This window comes from Canis lupus, chromosome 11 (genome assembly GCF_011100685.1).
Source record: "Canis lupus familiaris isolate Mischka breed German Shepherd chromosome 11, alternate assembly UU_Cfam_GSD_1.0, whole genome shotgun sequence".
NCBI lineage: Eukaryota > Metazoa > Chordata > Mammalia > Carnivora > Canidae > Canis > Canis lupus.
The window spans coordinates 8,750,320-8,769,811 of NC_049232.1; the positions used below are offsets into that span (position 1 = coordinate 8,750,320).

General features: G+C 37.9%; 1 protein-coding gene across 8 annotated transcripts in view; it reads left to right on the forward strand.

Moving 5' to 3' along the window:
• Positions 1–19,492, forward strand: part of DMXL1 (Dmx like 1) — a 128,732-nt gene that overhangs the window by 43,110 nt on the left and 66,130 nt on the right. For all 8 annotated transcript variants that reach the window (XM_038551873.1, XM_038551868.1, XM_038551869.1 and 5 more), the window contains 8 exons: positions 530–783; positions 895–1,579; positions 1,670–1,791; positions 4,201–4,290; positions 4,371–4,473; positions 13,846–13,965; positions 14,234–14,455; positions 16,837–18,522. In XM_038551873.1, coding sequence (XP_038407801.1) covers positions 530–783; positions 895–1,579; positions 1,670–1,791; positions 4,201–4,290; positions 4,371–4,473; positions 13,846–13,965; positions 14,234–14,455; positions 16,837–18,522 — 3,282 coding nt within the window. The remainder of the gene's footprint in view (positions 1–529; positions 784–894; positions 1,580–1,669; positions 1,792–4,200; positions 4,291–4,370; positions 4,474–13,845; positions 13,966–14,233; positions 14,456–16,836; positions 18,523–19,492) is intronic.

A 19,492-nucleotide genomic window follows, 5' to 3' on the forward strand; every position in this document is an offset into this window, starting at 1 on the left:
CTATATATGGAAGGAAATCTGGAAATTTGATATTGTAAATGTATTCCTTTAAAATAGTTTCCTTAAGATGTCATATCAGTTGTAAGTGCATATACCTAGAGCATTGCTAGTATAGCAGACTCAGGTTTTTAAAAATCTGATATTATGAAGAAAGTACAAATTACATTCCAATAATACATTTGAATAAGTCACCCCAGAGTTGTAGACCCAATTCTGATTCCTTCATTGAGAAAAACTAAGTTCCAGGGAAGTATGTTTTACCTCTGAGAAAATTGTGGTACAACCAGTTTACCTATTCTCCAGTCCAGTATTAGTCCTCTACCATTTAATATAGGACTCAGTCCTATAGCCCCTCTGACTGCTGTGTTAATTCTAGTGGACTTATGTTCCTGGAGCAAAGTTATTTTTAAAGGGGAGCCAATTTCTTGTTTATTTGAAAACTTATGTTTTTCATCTTTAATGCATTTACAAAGGTCTTTCTTAATAGTTTGATTGTATATACTTGGTTCATGAATTCTTTTGCTTATAGAAATGGATGATGGTGTGGATGATCTGAAAATAAATCATGAAAAGAAGGAATTGGGCAGTGATAAAGTAGTACCAAATTCAAGTTTTGTACCATTACCATCAGCTGCCATTGATCATCAGATTGAAGTACTTTTGTCTGAATGGAGTAAAAATGCAGACATGTTATTCAGTATTCATCCCATGGATGGCTCTTTGCTGGTTTGGCATGTGGATTGGCTGGACGAATACCAGCCTGGTATGTTTCGCCAAGTCCAGGTACTATTACTATGATCTCTGGAGAGATGCTTCTTGTTAAATGTGGGTACTGTTTTGTAATACTACTTTGTATTGTTTCATATGTTCTAATGCTTGCTTTCTTAATTCCAGGTGTCCTTTGTTTCCAGAATTCCTGTAGCTTTTCCCACAGGTGATGCGAACTCTCTCTGTAAAAGCATAGTGATGTATGCCTGCACCAAGAACGTTGACTTGGCTATTCAGCAAGGGAAACAAAAACCTTCTAGCCTCACACGGTCTACATCAATGCTAATCTCTTCTGGCCACAGTAAATCAACTAATAGTTTAAAATTAAGCATTTTTACTCCTAATGTTATGATGATTTCAAAGCATGCTGATGGCTCTCTGAATCAGTGGCTGGTCAGTTTTGCTGAAGAATCTGCTTTTTCTACAGTTCTCAGTATTTCTCATAAATCCAGATACTGTGGTCATCGCTTTCATCTTAATGATTTAGCTTGCCACTCAGTATTACCATTATTGCTGACAACATCACACCATAATGCACTAAGGACACCAGATGTTGATACCCAAAAGCAACCTTACGATCTTATAAATATTGAAGAATGTTCATTGGCACAACAGAATAAAAGCAGCGTTGATGTAACATTTCAGGATCCCAATGCTGTTTATAGTGAGCTTATTCTTTGGAGGGTTGATCCGGTTGGGCCATTGTCTTTTTCTGGAGGTGTTTCTGAGCTTGCCCGGATTAATTCTCTACATGTTTCTGCATTTTCCAATGTGGCGTGGCTGCCTACTCTTATACCCAGTTACTGTCTAGGTAAGCTTTCTGATTTTTATTTAAGAAATTAAGATTTTCTGACATCATTGTGTAAGGGTTAAATTTTATATGTTTGTAAATACTTTCTAGGTGCATACTGCAACTCTCCTAGTGCATGCTTTGTAGCAAGTGATGGACAGTATCTGAGATTATACGAAGCTGTTATTGATGCCAAGAAACTCCTGTATGAGCTTTCCAATCCTGAAATTTCTGTAAGTAAATGGCTTTTAAAATTAAGTGTATAGCATCATGTTTTTAGATACTTAATTTATACTTTTTGGGCATGTTCTAGAATTGTGGCATTTAATTTATAATAAATAGATGTATATTTTCTAGTTATTTTTTTTCACATTTGCAGTGTACCATTACAGTGATTCTGAGCTTCTTTAAAAAGAAACCATTTCTTTCATTCATTCCAAAAATAGAGTCTAGTGTCATACAATATGTGTTTCTCTAATGCTTCTTTGCTCAGACATAAATGAAGACCACTGGCAGTGTAAATGTGGAATTTATGTTGGTTCATCTGCAGTTTTTTTTTTTTAAGGCAGTGGGAGCTGAAGTAACAGTACAATTTTAATCTTAACCAAAAAAGAAAAAAGCTCTCAGCTTGGTTGCAGTACAGTTAGGAATCCTAACACCATTGCGAAGACTTTGTCTTATGACAAATGGCACTTCTTCCTTTACACAGCTAATAACCACCCACCATCTGTATTGTCTTGGCACCTCCAGTAGGCCAGTATTTCCACTCTTAGTTTGGTATTTTTAAATATACTCTAAGGTAACCTTCAACCATACTGAGCTTCTTGTTTAGGGGATTCAGGCCATCTCCTCAGCTACTGGTTAATGTTTTTGTTAACACTCTGGCTGTACAACTGCATAGGTGTCAGTGGTCTGCTTTGATCCTGTCTTTTCCCTAAGTTATTTTTAATGTGTGGTTTTTCAGAATGCAACGTTTTTCAAAACATATATAACAGTGTTATAGTAGAAATATGTATATTTATTGAGGGCCTTCTATTTTTCAGATATTATTTAAGTGCTGGGAATTTAGATGTGAAGAGTACAGACAAAAATCTAAGATTACATTCTAGTGAAGGGGGGTATAGAAAAAAAGGTAAAAATATATTAATAAATACTATCAAAAGAAACCTTGTTGCAGAAGGGACTGCCAAGTCAGGTGCTGGTCAGAAAAAGCCTCACAGAAAGGGTACCATTTGAGTAAGGAACTGAAGGAAATGAAGGAGCTAGCTATATGGATATTTAAAGGAAGAGTATTTTATGAAGAGAAACAGCCATTGCACAAATCCTGAGGTCAGAGCATGTTGGTTTGTAAAGGAGCAGCAAGGAGGACGTTGTGGCTGGAACAGAGTAAGTGAGGTGGAGTGTAGTCAGGGATAAGGTTAGAAAATTAGCCTGGCCAGATCTTACAAGCCATTCTGGGCCATTGTGGTAACTTTGGCTTTTACTGTGAATAACATAGAAACTGTAGGAGACAAGGACAGGTTGATATGATCTCACTTAGGTTTTGAAAGGATCTGACTGCTCTATAGATTAGACATGGGAAGCAGAAGTGGCATCAGAGAGGCTAATGCAAGAATCTTTACAGTAGTCCAGGAGAGACTCAAAGGGATGTAGAACGGTAGCGGTAGCAAGTGGTAGTGATAAAGATGAGAAGAATTGGTCAAATCTGGATGTGGTACAAACATGGAACAGGCAGGATTGGACTGGATGTTGGGCTTGTATGAGAAAAAGAGGATGATGCCCTGTTTGTGTGTGAGCACAAAGACCTTGAGTTGAGTTAGGAAGAAAGCCTAAGAGGCTGATTTTTAAGGGCAGGAGGATTTGAGAGCCTGGTGTTGAACATGTTAATTTTGAGATGCCTGTTTAACACCCAACAGACCTAATATGCTCATCTTTATGCTCATAGTTTAGAGAGGGTCTGATCTGAGGATATAAAATAAGTAGCTGTCAGAATATGAATTTAAAGGTATGGAGCTGGATGAGATCACTGAAGGAAAGAAAGTAGAAGTGGTAGGATTGAACATTGGGGCATCCCATTGCTAAAAGTGGGGTGAATGTGGTATATAGTGGAATCCAAGTGAGGACAATTATTTCAAGAAGGGAGTGATAAGTAGAATCAAATGCTGCTCATAGATTAAGTGTGATGAAGATCGAATTTAACAATGTGACCTTGACTAGAGCAGTCAGGATATTAAGTAGCTTGAGAAATCAGCATACATAAATGTAAATTTATGTAAATATCAACTTGTTTCTTTACCTCTATCTTTCTCACTTCAACATTAATGCCTAAAAAGCATTAATTCTTACAACATTTCTGTGACATTGAAGTCAGTCTTTCACATTTATAGATGTAAAATATTCTTCTCTCTAATAATCACCACTCATTGCTTTTGCTCTTTACATTGAGCCATAACTCTTATTCATTCCTACATCATGAATAGTAAGGTAAAGTCCTAGAATGTTTATAACGAAAGAGACTTGTCAATTTATTTAGCCCCACTTGAACTTATGTATTATTTATCTACTATGCCTGAATTTTCATATTTATTATTTTTTAATTTAACTGTTTAATAAAGGAGATGTCCATTTTTTTTAAAAAACAGAAATATGTTGGTGAAGTGTTTAACATCGTAAGTCAACAGTCAACAGCCAGGCCTGGATGTATTATTGCATTAGATCCCATTACCAAACTTGTAAGTATTATTTTTCTGGCCACTCAGCATTAGGTAAATAATATATAAATCAACTTATGTTGGTGTTTATTTACATTCAGCAAGGCAGAAAAACCCAGCTGCTTCATGTTTTTCAAGAAGATTTCATTTTGAATAACCTTGAGAAGAAAAGTCTGGGAAAAGACAGAATGTTATCTGATGCAGGTAAAAAATAGTCTTTTTATGTAATGAGAAATATGTAGAGTATGTTAAACAGTTAATAAAGATAAGTTAATATAATGTTTCATATCATCATATGTGAACTTAAAATTTTTCTATGTAGGTTTGTGATGTTATTTATATAAATATCAGTAGTTTTTTATTCTTAAACCAGGAAATAAACATGAAAAAAATTAAAGGGGTTTGTCAGTTATATCTTTTAAAAAGCATAATAAGAGATGTTTTTTATTATTAATGTATGAGTACTCTTTGCATGGATAGGATCCTATACTAAAAATTAGGATAATATGGGGACACCTGACCCTTTAGAAATCTACACTTTTAAAACAGTAGCTTTTAAAACTTCAAGTTAAAATTTAAAGACAAGGTGTTTCAATTAATACTTTCATAAACATTTTTAAAAATTATATTAAACTCCTCCACTTAAAATTGTTATTTTGCATAGAGGAAAACAGAACAAAATGAAGATCAAAATTTCTTGGTCATCAGTTTCAAGTACAGAGCCAAACCAAACTTAGCAATCACTTTCCTGGTGAGAAAAAAAGAAAAATGACTTTCCTTATAAATGAACTATACAGCCTCAGGCTTTTAAAAGTCCATTATTAAGCCCCAAGTAATACTATTTTTCTTCTGTATTTGCTCCAGATTATTTTTCTTACTTGTATATTGTTTCTTAATTCCAAGTTTTTCCAATTTTCTTTTCTTTTTTTAAAAAAATTTTCATGAGAGACACAGAGAGGGAGGCAGAGACATAGGCAGAGGGAGAAGCAGGCTCCATGCAGGGAGCCCAATGTGGGACTCCATCCCAGAACACCAGGATCATGCCCTGGGCCAAAGGCAGACACTCAACCACTGAGCCACACAGGCGTCCCATTCAGTTTTCTTTTCCTATGAGTTTTGCACTGTCATGTCAAATGTCTAATTTCTTACCACTGTTTCCACTTAGTCTGTGATTTTCCCTGAGAATTCATGAACTGTGCAAAAGCACAGTGCTTTGGTAAGCTCTGAATACAGTGATGGAAAGATACTGAGAAAGGAAAATAAAGATGTCAGGTACAGGATAAAGGGTTAGTTATATCAACAAAATGTCCTTTACTTTTCCTTTTTTATATTAAAATATTAAGAACAGAGACACCTGGATGGCTCAGCGGTTGAGCGTCTGCCTTTAGCGCAGGGCGTGATCCCAGAATCTGGGATCGAGTCCCACATCGGGCTCCCTGCGAGGAGCCCGCTTCTCTCTCTGCCTCTCTCTTTCTCTCTTTCTGTGTGTGTGTGTGTGTGTGTGTGTGTGTGTCTCTCATGAATAAATAAATAAAATCTTTAAAAAATAAATAAAATAAAATATTAAGAACATTAATATTTTTAACAATTCAAATCTCTAAGTTTTTTTCTTAAAGAAACTACTCTTTTATGCTTCAAGTTGAATTTTGTGATCTTAAATCTATTCTAGCATTATCTTTTCTAGGATTCAATTTTTAACTTATTTTTTTCTCTTTAAAACTAAATATTTTTCCTAGTTTTAATAATATTCTGGGAATTCTTACTGAGTTTTACTGAAAAACTATTATCTTCATTATCAATTTTCCAGAACATACCCAAAGTATAATGTGTTCATCTTACTTTGTTCTAATGTCAAGAAGAGAAGAACCATTTCTCAGCTACCTTCATTATTACATTCTTTCTTGTTAGTAAAATTATTAGAAATGGGTTGCTCTCTGATCTTTTTTTCCTTCAGTCATAATCCCTTTTCCTCTCCTTCCTCTTAACTCTTGTAACTTAAATGCTTAACTCACACAGAACATATTACCAAAGTCACCTTTTCATTTAGTATCTTAACACAGTATGACTTTAGATGTTTCTGGTTATTTTTCTGATTTTTATACGTCCTATGATTTCTATAGTTTTTATAATTTTTCTTTACATAATTTTGTACATAGTTAAGAGAACTTGGATTAAAGTCAGTCATTAAACCAAGTTCACTTTTTTTCAGCTAATAGTGAGTCACTGATTTTATATTTTATTTTATTTTATTTTTTTGATTTTATATTTGAGATGTAGCTTTTTAGTTTATTTTTATTTATTTATTTTTTTAAATAAATTTATTTTTTATTGGTGTTCAATTTACCAACATACAGAATAACACCCAGTGCTCATCCCGTCAAGTGCCCCCTCAGTGCCCGTCACCCAGCCACCCCCACCCCCTGCCCTCCTCCCCTTCCACCACCACTAGTTCGTTTCTCAGAGTTAGGAGTCTTTACGTTCTGTCTCCCTTTCTGATATTTCCCACACATTTCTTCTCCCTTCCCTTATATTCCCTTTCACTATTATTTATATTCCCCAAATGAATGAGAACATACAATGTTTGTCCTTCTCCGATTGACTTACTTCACTCAGCATAATACCCTCCAGTTCCATCCACGTTGAAGCAAATGGTGGGTATTTGTCGTTTCTAATGGCTGAGTAATATTCCATTGTATACATAAACCACATCTTCTTTATCCATTCATCTTTCGATGGACACTGAGGCTCCTTCCACAGTTTGGCTATTGTGGATATTGCTGCTATAAACATTGGGGTACAGGTGTCCCGGCGTTTCATTGTATCTGTATCTTTGGGGTAAATCCCCAACAGTGCAATTGCTGGGTCGTAGGGCAGGTCTATTTTTAACTCTTTGAGGAACCTCCACACAGTTTTCCAGAGTGGCTGCACCAGTTCACATTCCCACCAACAGTGTAAGAGGGTTCCCTTTTCTCCCCGTCCTCTCCAACATTTGTGGTTTCCTGCCTTGTTAATTTTCCCCATTCTCACTGGTGTGAGGTGGTATCTCATTGTGGTTTTGATTTGTATTTCCCTGAAGGTCAGTGATGCGGAGCATTTTCTCATGTGCTTGTTGGCCATGTCTATGTCTTCCTCTGTGAGATTTCTGTTCATGTCTTTTGCCCATTGCATGATTGTATTGTTTGTTTCTTTGGTGTTGAGTTTAAGAAGTTCTTTATAGATCTTGGAAACTAGCCCTTTATCTGATGCGTCATTTGCAAATATCTTCTCCCATTCTGTAGGTTGTCTTTGAGTTTTGTTGACTGTATCCTTTGCTGTGCAAAAGCTTCTTATCTTGATGAAGTCCCAATAGTTCATTTTTGCTTTTGTTTCTTTTGCCTTCGTGGATGTATCTTGCAAGAAGTTACTGTGGCCGAGTTCAAAAAGGGTGTTGCCTGTGTTCTCCTCTAGGATTTTGATGGAATCTTGTCTCACATTTAGATCTTTCATCCATTTTGAGTTTATCTTTGTGTATGGTGAAAGAGAGTGGTCTAGTTTCATTCTTCTGCATGTGGATGTCCAATTTTCCCAGCACCATTTATTGAAGAGACTGTCTTTTTTCCAGTGGATAGTCTTTCCTCCTTTATCGAATATTAGTTGACCATAAAGTTCAGGGTCCACTTCTGGGTTCTCTATTCTGTTCCATTGATCTATGTGTCTGTTTTTGTGCCAGTACCACCCTGTCTTGATGACCACAGCTTTGTGGTACAACCTGAAATCTGGCATTGTGATGCCCCCAGATATGGTTTTCTTTTTTAAAATTCCCCTGGCTGTTCGGGGTCTTTTCTGATTCCACACAGATCTTAAAATAATTTGTTCTAACTCTCTGAAGAAAGTCCATGGTATTTTGATAGGGATTGCATTAAATTTGTAAATTGCCCTGGGTAACATTGACATTTTCACAATATTAATTCTTCCAATCCATGAGCATGGAATATTTTTCCATCTCTGCGTCTTCCTAAATTTCTTTCAGAAGTGTTCTATAGTTTTTAGGGTATAGATCCTTTACCTCTTTGGTTCGGTTTATTCCTAGGTATCTTATGCTTTTGGGTGCAATTGTAAATGGGATTGACTCCTTAATTTCTCTTTCTTCAGTCTCATTGTTAGTGTATAGAAATGCCACTGACTTCTGGGCATTGATTTTGTATCCTGCCACGCTACCTAATTGCTGTATGAGTTCTAGCAATCTTGGGGTGGAGGCTTTTGGGTTTTCTATGTAGAGTATCATGTCATCGGCGAAGAGGGAGAGTTTGACTTCTTCTTTGCCAATTTGAATGCCTTTAATGTCTTTTTGTTGTCTGATTGCCGAGGCTAGGACTTCCAGTACTATGTTGAATAGCAGTGGTGAGAGTGGACATCCCTGTCTTTTCCTGATCTTAGGGGAAAGGCTCCCAGTGCTTCCCCATTGAGAATGATATTTGCTGTGGGCTTTTTGTAGATGGCTTTTAAGATGTTGAGGAATGTTCCCTCTATCCCTACACTCTGAAGAGTTTTTTTTTTTTTTTTTTCTTTTATGATAGTCACACAGAGAGAGAGAGAAGCAGAGGCATAGGCAGAGGGAGAAGCAGGCTCCATGCACCAGGAGCCCGACGTGGGATTCGATCCCGGGTCTCCAGGATCACGCCCCGGGCCAAAGGCAGGCGCTAAACCACTGCGCCACCCAGGGATCCCCTGAAGAGTTTTGATCAAGAATGGATGCTGTATTTTGTCAAATGCTTTCTCTGCATCTAATGAGAGGATTATATGGTTCTTGGTTTTTCTCTTGCTGATATGATGAATCACATTGATTGTTTTACGGGTGTTGAACCAGCCTTGTGTCCCGGGGATAAATCCTACTTGGTCATGGTGAATAATTTTCTTAATGTATTGTTGGATCCTATTGGCTAGTATCTTGTTGAGAATTTTTGCATCCATGTTCATCAGGGATATTGGTCTATAATTCTCCTTTTTGGTGGGATCTTTGGTTTTGGAATTAAGGTGATGCTGGCCTCATAGAACGAATTTGGAAGTACTCCATCTCTTTCTATCTTTCCAAACAGCTTTAGGAGAATAGGTATGGTTTCTTCTTTAAACGTTAGATAGAATTCCCCTGGGAAGCCATCTGGCCCTGGACTTTTGTGTCTTGGGAGGTTTTTGATGACTGCTTCAATTTCCTCCCTGGTTATTGGCCTGTTCAGGTTTTCTATTTCTTCCTGTTCCAGTTTTGGTAGTTTGTGGCTTTCCAGGAATGCGTCCATTTCTTCTAGATTGCCTAATTTATTGGCGTATAGCTGTTCATAATATGTTTTTAAAATCGTTTGTATTTCCTTGGTGTTGGTAGTGATCTCTCCTTTCTCATTCATGATTTTCTTAATTTGAGTCTTCTCTCTCTTCTTTTTAATAAGGCTGGCTAATGGTTTATCTATCTTATTAATTCTTTCAAAGAACCGACTCCTGGTTTTGTTGATCTGTTCCACACTTCTTCTGGTCTCGATTTCGTTGAGTTCTGCTAATACTAATACTCTTCCCCATAAAAGTCAGGGATTTCTTGTCTCTTGCTGCTCAAATCTTTATTAACTCTCTTCTTCTGCTGGGTGTAGGATCTATTTGCTGTTTTTTCTTTAGCTCCTTTAGGTGTAAGGTTAGCTTTTGTATTGGAGTTCTTTCCAGTTTTTGAATGGATGCTTGTATTGCGATGTATTTCCCCCTCAGGACTGCTTTTGCTACATCCCAAAGAGTTTGAAGGGTTGTATCTTCATTCTCATTAGTTTCCATGAATCTTTTTAATTCTTCCTTAATTTCCTGGTTGACCCTTTCATCTTTTAGCAGGATGGTCCTTAACCTCCACGTGTTTGCGGTCCTTCCAAACTTCTTGTTGTGATTTAGTTCTAATTTCAAGGCATTATGGTCTGAGAATATGCAGGGGACGATCCCAATCTTTTGGTATCGGTTCAGACCTGATTTGTGACCCAGTATATGGTCTATTCTGGAGAAGGTTCCATGTGCACTTGAGAAGAATGTGTATTCAGTTGAGTTTGGATGTAAAGTTCTGTAGATATCTGTGAAATCCATCTGGTCCTGTGTATCATTTAAAGCTCTCGTTTCTTTGGAGATGTTGTGCTTAGAAGACCTATCGAGTATAGACAGAGGTAGATTGAAGTCACCAAGTATAAGTGTATTATTATCTAAGTATTTCTTCACTTTGGTTATTAATTGATTGATATATTTGGCAGCTCCCACATTCGGGGCATATATATTGAGGATTGTTAAGTCCTCTTGTTGGCTAGATCCTTTAAGTATGAGATAGTGTCCCTCTTCATCTCTCACTACAGTCTTTGGGGTAAATTTTAGTTTATCTGATATAAGGATGGCTACCCCTGCTTTCTTTTGAGGACCATTTGAATGGTAAATGGTTCTCCAACCTTTTATTTTCAGGTTGTAGGTGTCCTTCTGTCTAAAATGAGTCTCTTGTAGACAGCAAATAGATGGGTCCTGCTTTTTTATCCAGTCTGAAACCCTGTGCCTTTGATGGGGTCATTAAGCCCGTTCACGTTCAGAGTTACTATTGAAAGGTATGAATTTAGTGTCACCATGATATCTATTCAGTCCTTGTTTTTGTGGATTGTTCCACTGAACAACTTCTTAAAGGGGAATTTTAAGAGTCCCTTTAAAATTTCTTGCAGAGCTGGTTTGGAGGTCACATATTCTTTCAGTTCCTGCCTGTCTTGGAAGCTCTTTATCTCTCCTTCCATTTTGAATGAGAGCCTTGCTGGATAAAGTATTCTTGGTTGCATGTTCTTCTCATTTAGGACCCTGAATATATCCTTCCAGCCCTTTCTGGCCTGCCAGGTCTCTGTGGAGAGGTCTGCTGTTACCCTAATACTCTTCCCCATAAAAGTCAGGGATTTCTTGTCTCTTGCTGCTTTAAGGATCTTCTCTTTATCTTTGGAATTTGCAAGCTTCACTATTAAATGTCGAGGTGTTGAACGGTTTTTATTGATTTTAGGAGGGGATCTTTCTATTTCCTGGATCTGAATGCCTGTTTCCCTTCCCAGATTAGGAAAGTTTTCAGCTATGATTTGTTCAAATACATATTCTGGCCCTCTGTTCCTTTTGGCGCCCTTGGGAACCCCAATTAAACGTAGGTTTTTCTTCCTCAGGCTGTCGTTTATTTCCCTTAATCTGTCTTCATGGTCTTCTAATTGTTTGTCTCTTTTTTCCTCAGTTTCCCTCTTTGCCATCAACTTGTCTTTTATGTCACTCGTTCTTCCACCTCATTAACCCTGGTCTTAACCCTGGTCGTTAGGACTTTTAGTTTGGATTGTATCTCATTCAATTGATTTTTAATTTCTGCCTGATTGGATCTAAATTCTGCAGTCATGAAGTTTCTTGAGTCCTTTACGCTTTTTTCTAGAGCCACCAGTAGCTCTGTAATAGTGCTTCTGAATTGGCTTTCTGACATTGAATTGTAATCCAGATTTTGTAACTCTGTGGGAGAGAGGACTGTTTCTGATTCTTTCTTTTGAGGTGAGGTTTTCCTTCTAGTCATTTTGCTCAGTGCAGAGTGGCCCAAAACAAGTTGTATTGGGAAAAGGAGAAAAAGGAGAGAAAGAAGGAAAGAAAAGAGAAAAAGAAAAAAGGAAGAAAAAAAAGAGAAGAAAAAGAGAAAGAGAAAGAAAGAAAGGAAAAAAAAAGGGGTGGGGGAAGCAAACAAATCAAAAAGCAAAAACAAAAACAAAAACATGGGGGAGTATCTTCTGATTCTGCATACTTTAAGTCCCTTGACTTCCCCTGGAACTTGTCCATATAGCTGGTCTTCTGGGGGAGGGGCCTGTTGTGCTGAGTCTCAGGTGTTAGCACTTGGGGGAGCTGCTCTGCCCCTGCCTGGTGCAGGGCTCAGTGGGGGTTGTTTACCCCGTGAGGACCCAGGAGGAACAACCACGGTGGCAGAGGCAGCTCTGCAGCCCTGGAGTCAGCCCCCACAGTAACTACGGAGCTCTCCGTCTGCAGGGCCTGGAGGCTCTGGGGCGGGGCCGCTGATCTGCTTAGCTCGGGGCAGGAGAGTCCTTGCGGTCCTGGGCCCTCCTGGCCTCTGCCTGTGGGGGTTGGGAGGGGAGGCCGGATCTTGGGCTCTGTCCCAGGGCCCAGTGCTCCTGGGCCTGCGCTGTTGGATTCGCTTTCCCGGTGGCTGCGCAGCCTCCTCCGCGGGAGCCGCTGCCCGAGCCCGTCTGAGCTGCTCCTGGAGCCGTGCAGCCCCCTCCGCACGGAGCCTCTTCCTCTGACGGGAGCTGCCTTGGAGCTGCTCCCGGGCCCCACATCCCCTTCCGCGGAGCCGCCGCCCGAGTCCCTCTGAGCTGCTCCCGCCCTGCAGCCCCCTCCACGCAGCGCCACCGCCCGAGCCCCTTCCGAGCTCCCGGGTCCAGCCGTGTGTGCGTGCGCTCTGCAGCCCTTCAGGGAGCTCGGCGCACTCTCCCCGGGGGCGCAGGTGTCTCTTAACTGTTCCAGGGAGCCCGAGGGCATCCTCGCCTTCCTGGGGTCCTGCTGCAACTCCCTGGGAGGCCTTTCCGCCCGTGAAGATTGGTGCAGCTCCTGCTTCTCCGGGTCGGGGCTCTACTGTCCTGGGGGCACTCACCACGGCCTTAGCCGGGCTCCTCACGGGGCCCTTCCCCTTTGGATGCCTTTTGTTTCTTTATTTCTTTTTTCCCCCCCTGTCTGCCTACCTTGATAGAAGCGCAAGCTCTTCTCACTGTAGCATTCCAGCTGCTGTCTCTTTAAATCTCAGGCCGAATTTATAGATTTTCAGGATGATTTTGAAGTTTAGGTAATTTGGTGGGGACCGGTGATTTGTAGAACCTACTCTTCTGCCATCTTGCCCCGGTATTGTTGCTTTTTAGTTTATTTTGAGCAGCTTGTGTGCTGCTTAAATCATGCAGTTTGACTAAGAAAATTTTTCTCAAATGTGAATGAGGAATACTTTTATTTTGAATCTTAATAAACTTCATTAATAAGTCATTCCATTGTGAAAGTTATTTACCTTGAAATATGTTTGGCAATACGTTTTTATTTTTTTTATTATTTAAATATTTTATTTATTTATTCATGAGAGACACAGAGAGAGAGGCAGGCTCCATGTAGGGAGCCTGATGTGGGACTTGATCTCGGGACTCCAGGACTTCGCCCTGGGCTGAAGGCAGGCACTAAATCACTGAGCCATCCAGGGATCCCCAGCAATACAGTTTTAATTATAATATGTTGATTTAAAGTATCTGTCACATAGTTGCACCTGTTCAGAAATTGCCTTATTATGGTCGAACCTATGTGAATAAGGTCATAGTGATTACTGTAATGTGTGAATTTTTTAAGCATGTCAATTTAGAAATGAAAAGTGTAGCATACATGTAATTATTAAAATTTTAATTTAATACAAATTCACGTAAAAAATTGGTTGCATTTGAACCTTAGGTAAGAGTTTTTTTTTTTAATTCATTTATTTTAACTTGGCATATTTAATAAGTTGTCTCACTTATCCATGTTAATAGTGAAAAATATTAATACCAACAGGCAGCTTACCTAATGGGTTTTCTGAGAAATTCTACCTAATTGTAATTGAGGGCACCCAAGGCAACCGTTCATTGTTACACATGTGGAATTTACATTTAAAGTCCACTCCTGTCTCATTGGGTAAGTTTTTTTTTAATCTTTTGAACTTTAAGTAGACTTAAATTAACAAATTATATGTGGTTAGAGCAGTGCATGTTTTTAAACCTGTTGAGTGAAAATAATTGTATTTTATTCAGTTAATCAGATTCTCTGATATTCTGGCCATAAAGAATTCTATTAATATGTTGTTTTATTTTTTATTTTTATAAGGCTTTGGGATTATAAAATGTAGCAATTTGAAGATTCACAGGTTCCCCCCCTCGGTTTATGGTTCTTATGTGTTTTATAGATGAAAAAGTAGATACAAAAATATCTGAAGCAGTTTGGCAGCCAGAAGAACATTATTCTTCTTCTCCAGAGAAGATCGTATCTCCTTTTTCACAGAAGTATCAGGCTTGCAGAGCAAATCTCCAGAGTACCAGCAAGTTGACTCTGTCTTCAGAAATGGTTTATAGCCAAGAGTTGAATTTGCCAGAAGGAGTTGAAATAATAAGTGTTAAGCCATCAGCAGGTTTGTATAGTTTGTGAAAAGAGACTAATCAAACTTGGTAATCCATGAATATTTAGTAAGGTATTTAAAAAGAGGCACAACTACCTGTTTGTAAATCATGTTGAAGCAGAATTGGAAATACTATCTTTACCCTGAATTTAAAACTTAAATAAATTCTCAATATGTTTTCAGATTATTCTGCATTTGTCAACCATTTGTAGTCTTAAATATTGATTTCCCAAACAAATTTTTATGGTGTCATTATGAAGAAAAACCCAGAGTTTCCTGTGCAGAGATAATAACATGGTTGTGCCTTATTTGTCATCTTTGATAATACTGGTAGTGACCGCCTAGAGTTGTGTGCCCTATAGGATTCTGACTGTGTGGGTCCCAGTATATACCTATCATCTTTATCCTAGGGCGGCAGTTCTCAAAATGTGATACCCAGACCAGGAACATGAGCGTGATCTGGGACCTCGTTAGAAGTAAAAATTCTTGGGCTACATGCTGGATTTACTGAATTAAAAACTCTGTGGTGCACCTAAAGGCTATTTTAGCAAGGTACCCAGATGATTCTGATTGTACATAAGATAGATTACGGACCACAGTTCTAGGGTATCAAGAAAACCAAGACAAAATCCGTCATTTTATCATTCAGTTCTTTGGTTTTCATTGTCATGTGTGTATTTTTGTTCTTTTCTACTTCTCTGTCATTTTTTTTGGATTTATGACTTTGAATACTTCTTAGGGCTTTATTGATATATCAGGTTCTTACTCATTTTTAATTGGTGAAATTAGCAGCAGGAGTTGCGGTATTAACAGTATTCTGATAACTTTTAATTCTACTTCTTTGTATATTTTACTAAAAGAAGCATCAACGCAAGGGAGATTAAAGTTTGAAAATGAATGTTTGCATTGACACAATTTTAAGAGCTGTTCCCTTAGCCAGAACAGTATGATCTTCACTGCTGAACTCCAATTAAGACAATATGGCAAATGTAAGAGAAATATTTCTAGAAACAGTCCTCTTATTTAACTTTGGTCCAAGTAATTTGGGCAGAAGAAGAAGAGTTCTAGGGAAAAAGAAATTTGTTTTGTTTGGCAAAAACAGCAGACAGTAAAAGCTAGTCTTAAGAACTTATTTTTAATGCATCTCTTAGGAAGGTAAGCTATTCTCTGTTCAGCTCAGACATACCAATGAACAATACTATTTGTATCCTTCAGCAATACTGCTATATTCCTTTAGGTTTTTTTTTTTTTTTTAGGAAAACTTAAAATTATGTCAAAATGCTTTTGAAGTATAATGTCCTATATAACATTTCTATATTATAACTAGTCTTTTAAGTTTAATAATTTAGGACAGGAGTTGGCAGACTATAGGCCCGATACCTGTTTTGTAAATACCTTTGATTAAACCTAGCTACACTTATTGATTTACTTTTGTGTATACCTGCTTTTACTCTAGACTGGCAGCGTGGAATAGTTGGAGTAGAGACTCTGGAATAGTTGGAGTAGAGACTCTGTTTGTGGCTAGCAAAGCCTAAAATAGTCACTACTATCTTAAAAGGAAAGCTTGCCAATGATTTAGGAAATTAAGAGTTTATAATTAAATTAAGGACAGGAAATGTGGAGCACCTGGTTGGCTCAGTCAGTTAAACATCTGCCTTTGGCACACGTTATGATCCTGGGTTCCTGAGATTGAGCCCACACATTGGATTCCCTGCTCAGTGGGGAGTCTGCTTCTTCCTCTCCCTCTGCCCCTCCCCCCATTCATGCTATCTCTCACTCATGCTCTCAAATAAAATCTTTAAAAAAAAAAGACAGGAAACATTTTGTCACGCTTAAGAATCTTGTAAGCATCAGTAGTATCAAATACCCTTCAATTATGGAGGATCCATTTCATAAGTTAGGTAAGCACAGACTGCTCACAAAATGGTAAAAATACTGAAGAGAAGGAGCCATAAGTGTTGACACCATTTTAAAAATGTATTGGTATCTTTAAAATAAGATTTATAAGAATTGGGTAATAAGAATTAGGTGAAAAGAATGCTGGTCTGAGAACCAGGTTCTCAAACCTGAGAATTCAGGTTTTCTAATTCTGTCTTATTCGACCTGTTGGATTTAGCATGAGATACTATACACACTTGGTCAGGGGTCCTTACCTGTAAGATATAGGAATTGAAATTACCTCATAGTTCTCTTTCAGCTCTAGGTTTTGATAATATTTTCCTTTTTGTATTCCTTTTTGAAGTCCTTAAAAGCTTTTTACTGATTTTGTTGACTCATAAACTAAATATAGGTTTTCTTGTTGTTAACAGTGCTTTATACAAGGACTTTAGTACATGAAAACAGAAATATTTAACCAAATTTGACATTTTGTTAATGGATTATTTTTATTTTAGGACATCTGAGTTCCTCTTCCATATATCCTGTGTGCAGTGCTCCTTACTTATTGGCAACTTCATGCTCGGATGAGAAAGTAAGATTCTGGAGATGCAGAGTCACAGACGGAGAATCTGACACATCAAAGAATGAAAGAATGAATCTTGAATACGTTTGGGAAGAATGGCCATTGCTTATCGAAGATGGGCTTCATAGCAATAGTAGTATAACCATCCCTGGTAGGCCTGTAGAAGTTAGCTGTGCACATACAAATAGGTTAGCAGTAGCATTTAAGCAGCCTGCATCTAATAGTAGGTCTTCTCAGGACTTTCTAATGCATGTCAGTATTTTTGAATGTGAGTCTACAGGAGGTTCATGTTGGGTCCTTGAACAGACAATTCATTTAGATGAACTGAATACAGTGTTAGATTCTGGTATTAGTATTGATAGCAATTTAGTGGCTTATAATAAGCAAGAGGTGTACTTATCTAGTAAAGAGAGTATCACATCAAACACAAAGCACTTAGTTCACTTAGATTGGATGTCTAGAGAAGATGGTTCTCATATCCTCACTGTAGGAATTGGATCAAAACTTTTTATGTATGGACCCCTGGCTGGCAAGATACAAGAACAGGCTGGTAAAGAAAGCCTAGCATTTCCTCTCTGGGAAAGTACTAAAGCTGTGCCACTTTCTAAATTTGTACTCTTAAGAAGTATGGACTTGGTTTCTTCTGTAGAAGGCTCTCCACCTTTTCCTGTTTCTTTATCGTGGGTCCGGGATGGTATTCTGGTGGTAGGAATGGATTGTGAAATGCATGTCTATTCCCAGTGGCAGCCATCTTCTAAGCAGGAACCGGTTATAACAGATTCATACAATGGGAGCACTCCATCTATAATAAGTTTAATAAAACAGAGTAACTCATCGAGTTCTGGATTACATCCTCCAAAGAAAACTCTGACTCGATCTATGACCAGTCTTGCCCAGAAAATCTGTGGAAAGAAAACTGCCTTTGATCCATCTGTGGATGTGGAAGATTCAGGTCTTTTTGAAGCAGCCCATGTTCTTTCCCCAACTTTACCTCAGTATCATCCCTTGCAGCTTTTGGAACTCATGGACCTTGGCAAGGTTCGGAGAGCAAAAGCCATCTTGTCACACCTTGTCAAGTGCATTGCTGGAGAGGTTGTGGCTCTGAATGAAGCTGAATCCAATCATGAGCGCCGCCTTAGGTCTCTCACTATCAGTGCTAGTGGAAGCACTACCAGAGACCCCCAGGCTTTCAACAAAAGTGAAAATACAGATTACACAGAAATAGATTCTGTCCCTCCACTTCCTTTATATGCCTTACTTGCAGCAGATGATGATAGCTGCTGCTCATCTTTAGAGAAGTCCAGTAATCAGAGTACCTTAAATAATTCAAACCAGGTGTCAAAAGAAAGTTATGATGAGCTTTTTCAGATCCCAACTTTAATGACTGATCATCATGTGTTAGAGACAGATGAAGAAAATACCAAGCCCAGGGTCATTGACCTTTCGCAGTACAGTCCAACTTACTTTGGTCCTGAGCATGCTCAGGTTCTTTCTGGCCACTTACTTCATTCCAGTTTACCAGGACTCAGCCGGATGGAGCAGATGTCTCTGATGGCCTTAGCAGATACAATTGCAACTACCAGCACTGATATCGGGGAGAGCAGAGACAGAAGCCAAGGTAAAATTAAATAGAATACAGGATTGGGGGAAAAACTGATCATATGTTTACTTATTTACACAGAAAATAATCAAGTAATTTTATAAAAATTATGCCCTGGAAGGTTTTTTAAATCATTATTGTTACCTTCATAGTAGTTTTAATATATGCTATTTTTCCCATAAATCATAGTACTTTGAGAAAGTATACAAAGATTAATTATGCCAGTCATTTTTACCAGAGATCCAACTGAATCCTTTTGAGTTTTGCAAAAATTAACATTACTTAATTGCTTTAGGTACCTGAAAATAAAAGGTGCATTCTGCTTTACTTTTTTTTCGTGTTGTTGTCAGTATTAATTTGATTCTTTAAATATTGAGATTTTCTAAAAAAAAATTAGGACTAATGTCTACTTCTACCTAGGCTAATACAGATAAGTATATTAAAATTAGATCTTTTCCTCACCCAAGATCATTTTTTTCTTTTTAATCTCCTGAGTTGTGAAAAAAATTGAATGTAGAATTTCCATCAAATCTCAGTAAGATCTGAAATTAACATGCCCAGCTTTGTGCATAGGACATTAGGATGCACCCCTGGAACTATGCTTGAAAGATAAATATACAACTATTCTTTCCTGTAGTAGCAGCAGATTACTGGGATGGGTCTATGACTTGAATCGACATGGAAAATAATTTTACATACTCTACAGCAAAGATTAAACTATTTTAAAATTTAGTCATATTTTAAGTAAGATAAAATCCAAGGATATTGGGTTATAAAAAATATCACTAATCCTAAGCCACTTAATTCTCTTTAATATTTTTCAGAATACTTAGATATACTACTTTTGTCTGTAGTGTATGGTCACGAAGAAGAAAGAAATATTAGATAATATTTAGACTGATGGCTTTTGTCTATTTCAAAATGTTTTGTCCAGTAGTTGGTGCTGTGACATTTGATTCTTGCCAGAATTATTAACATTTACTTGAAT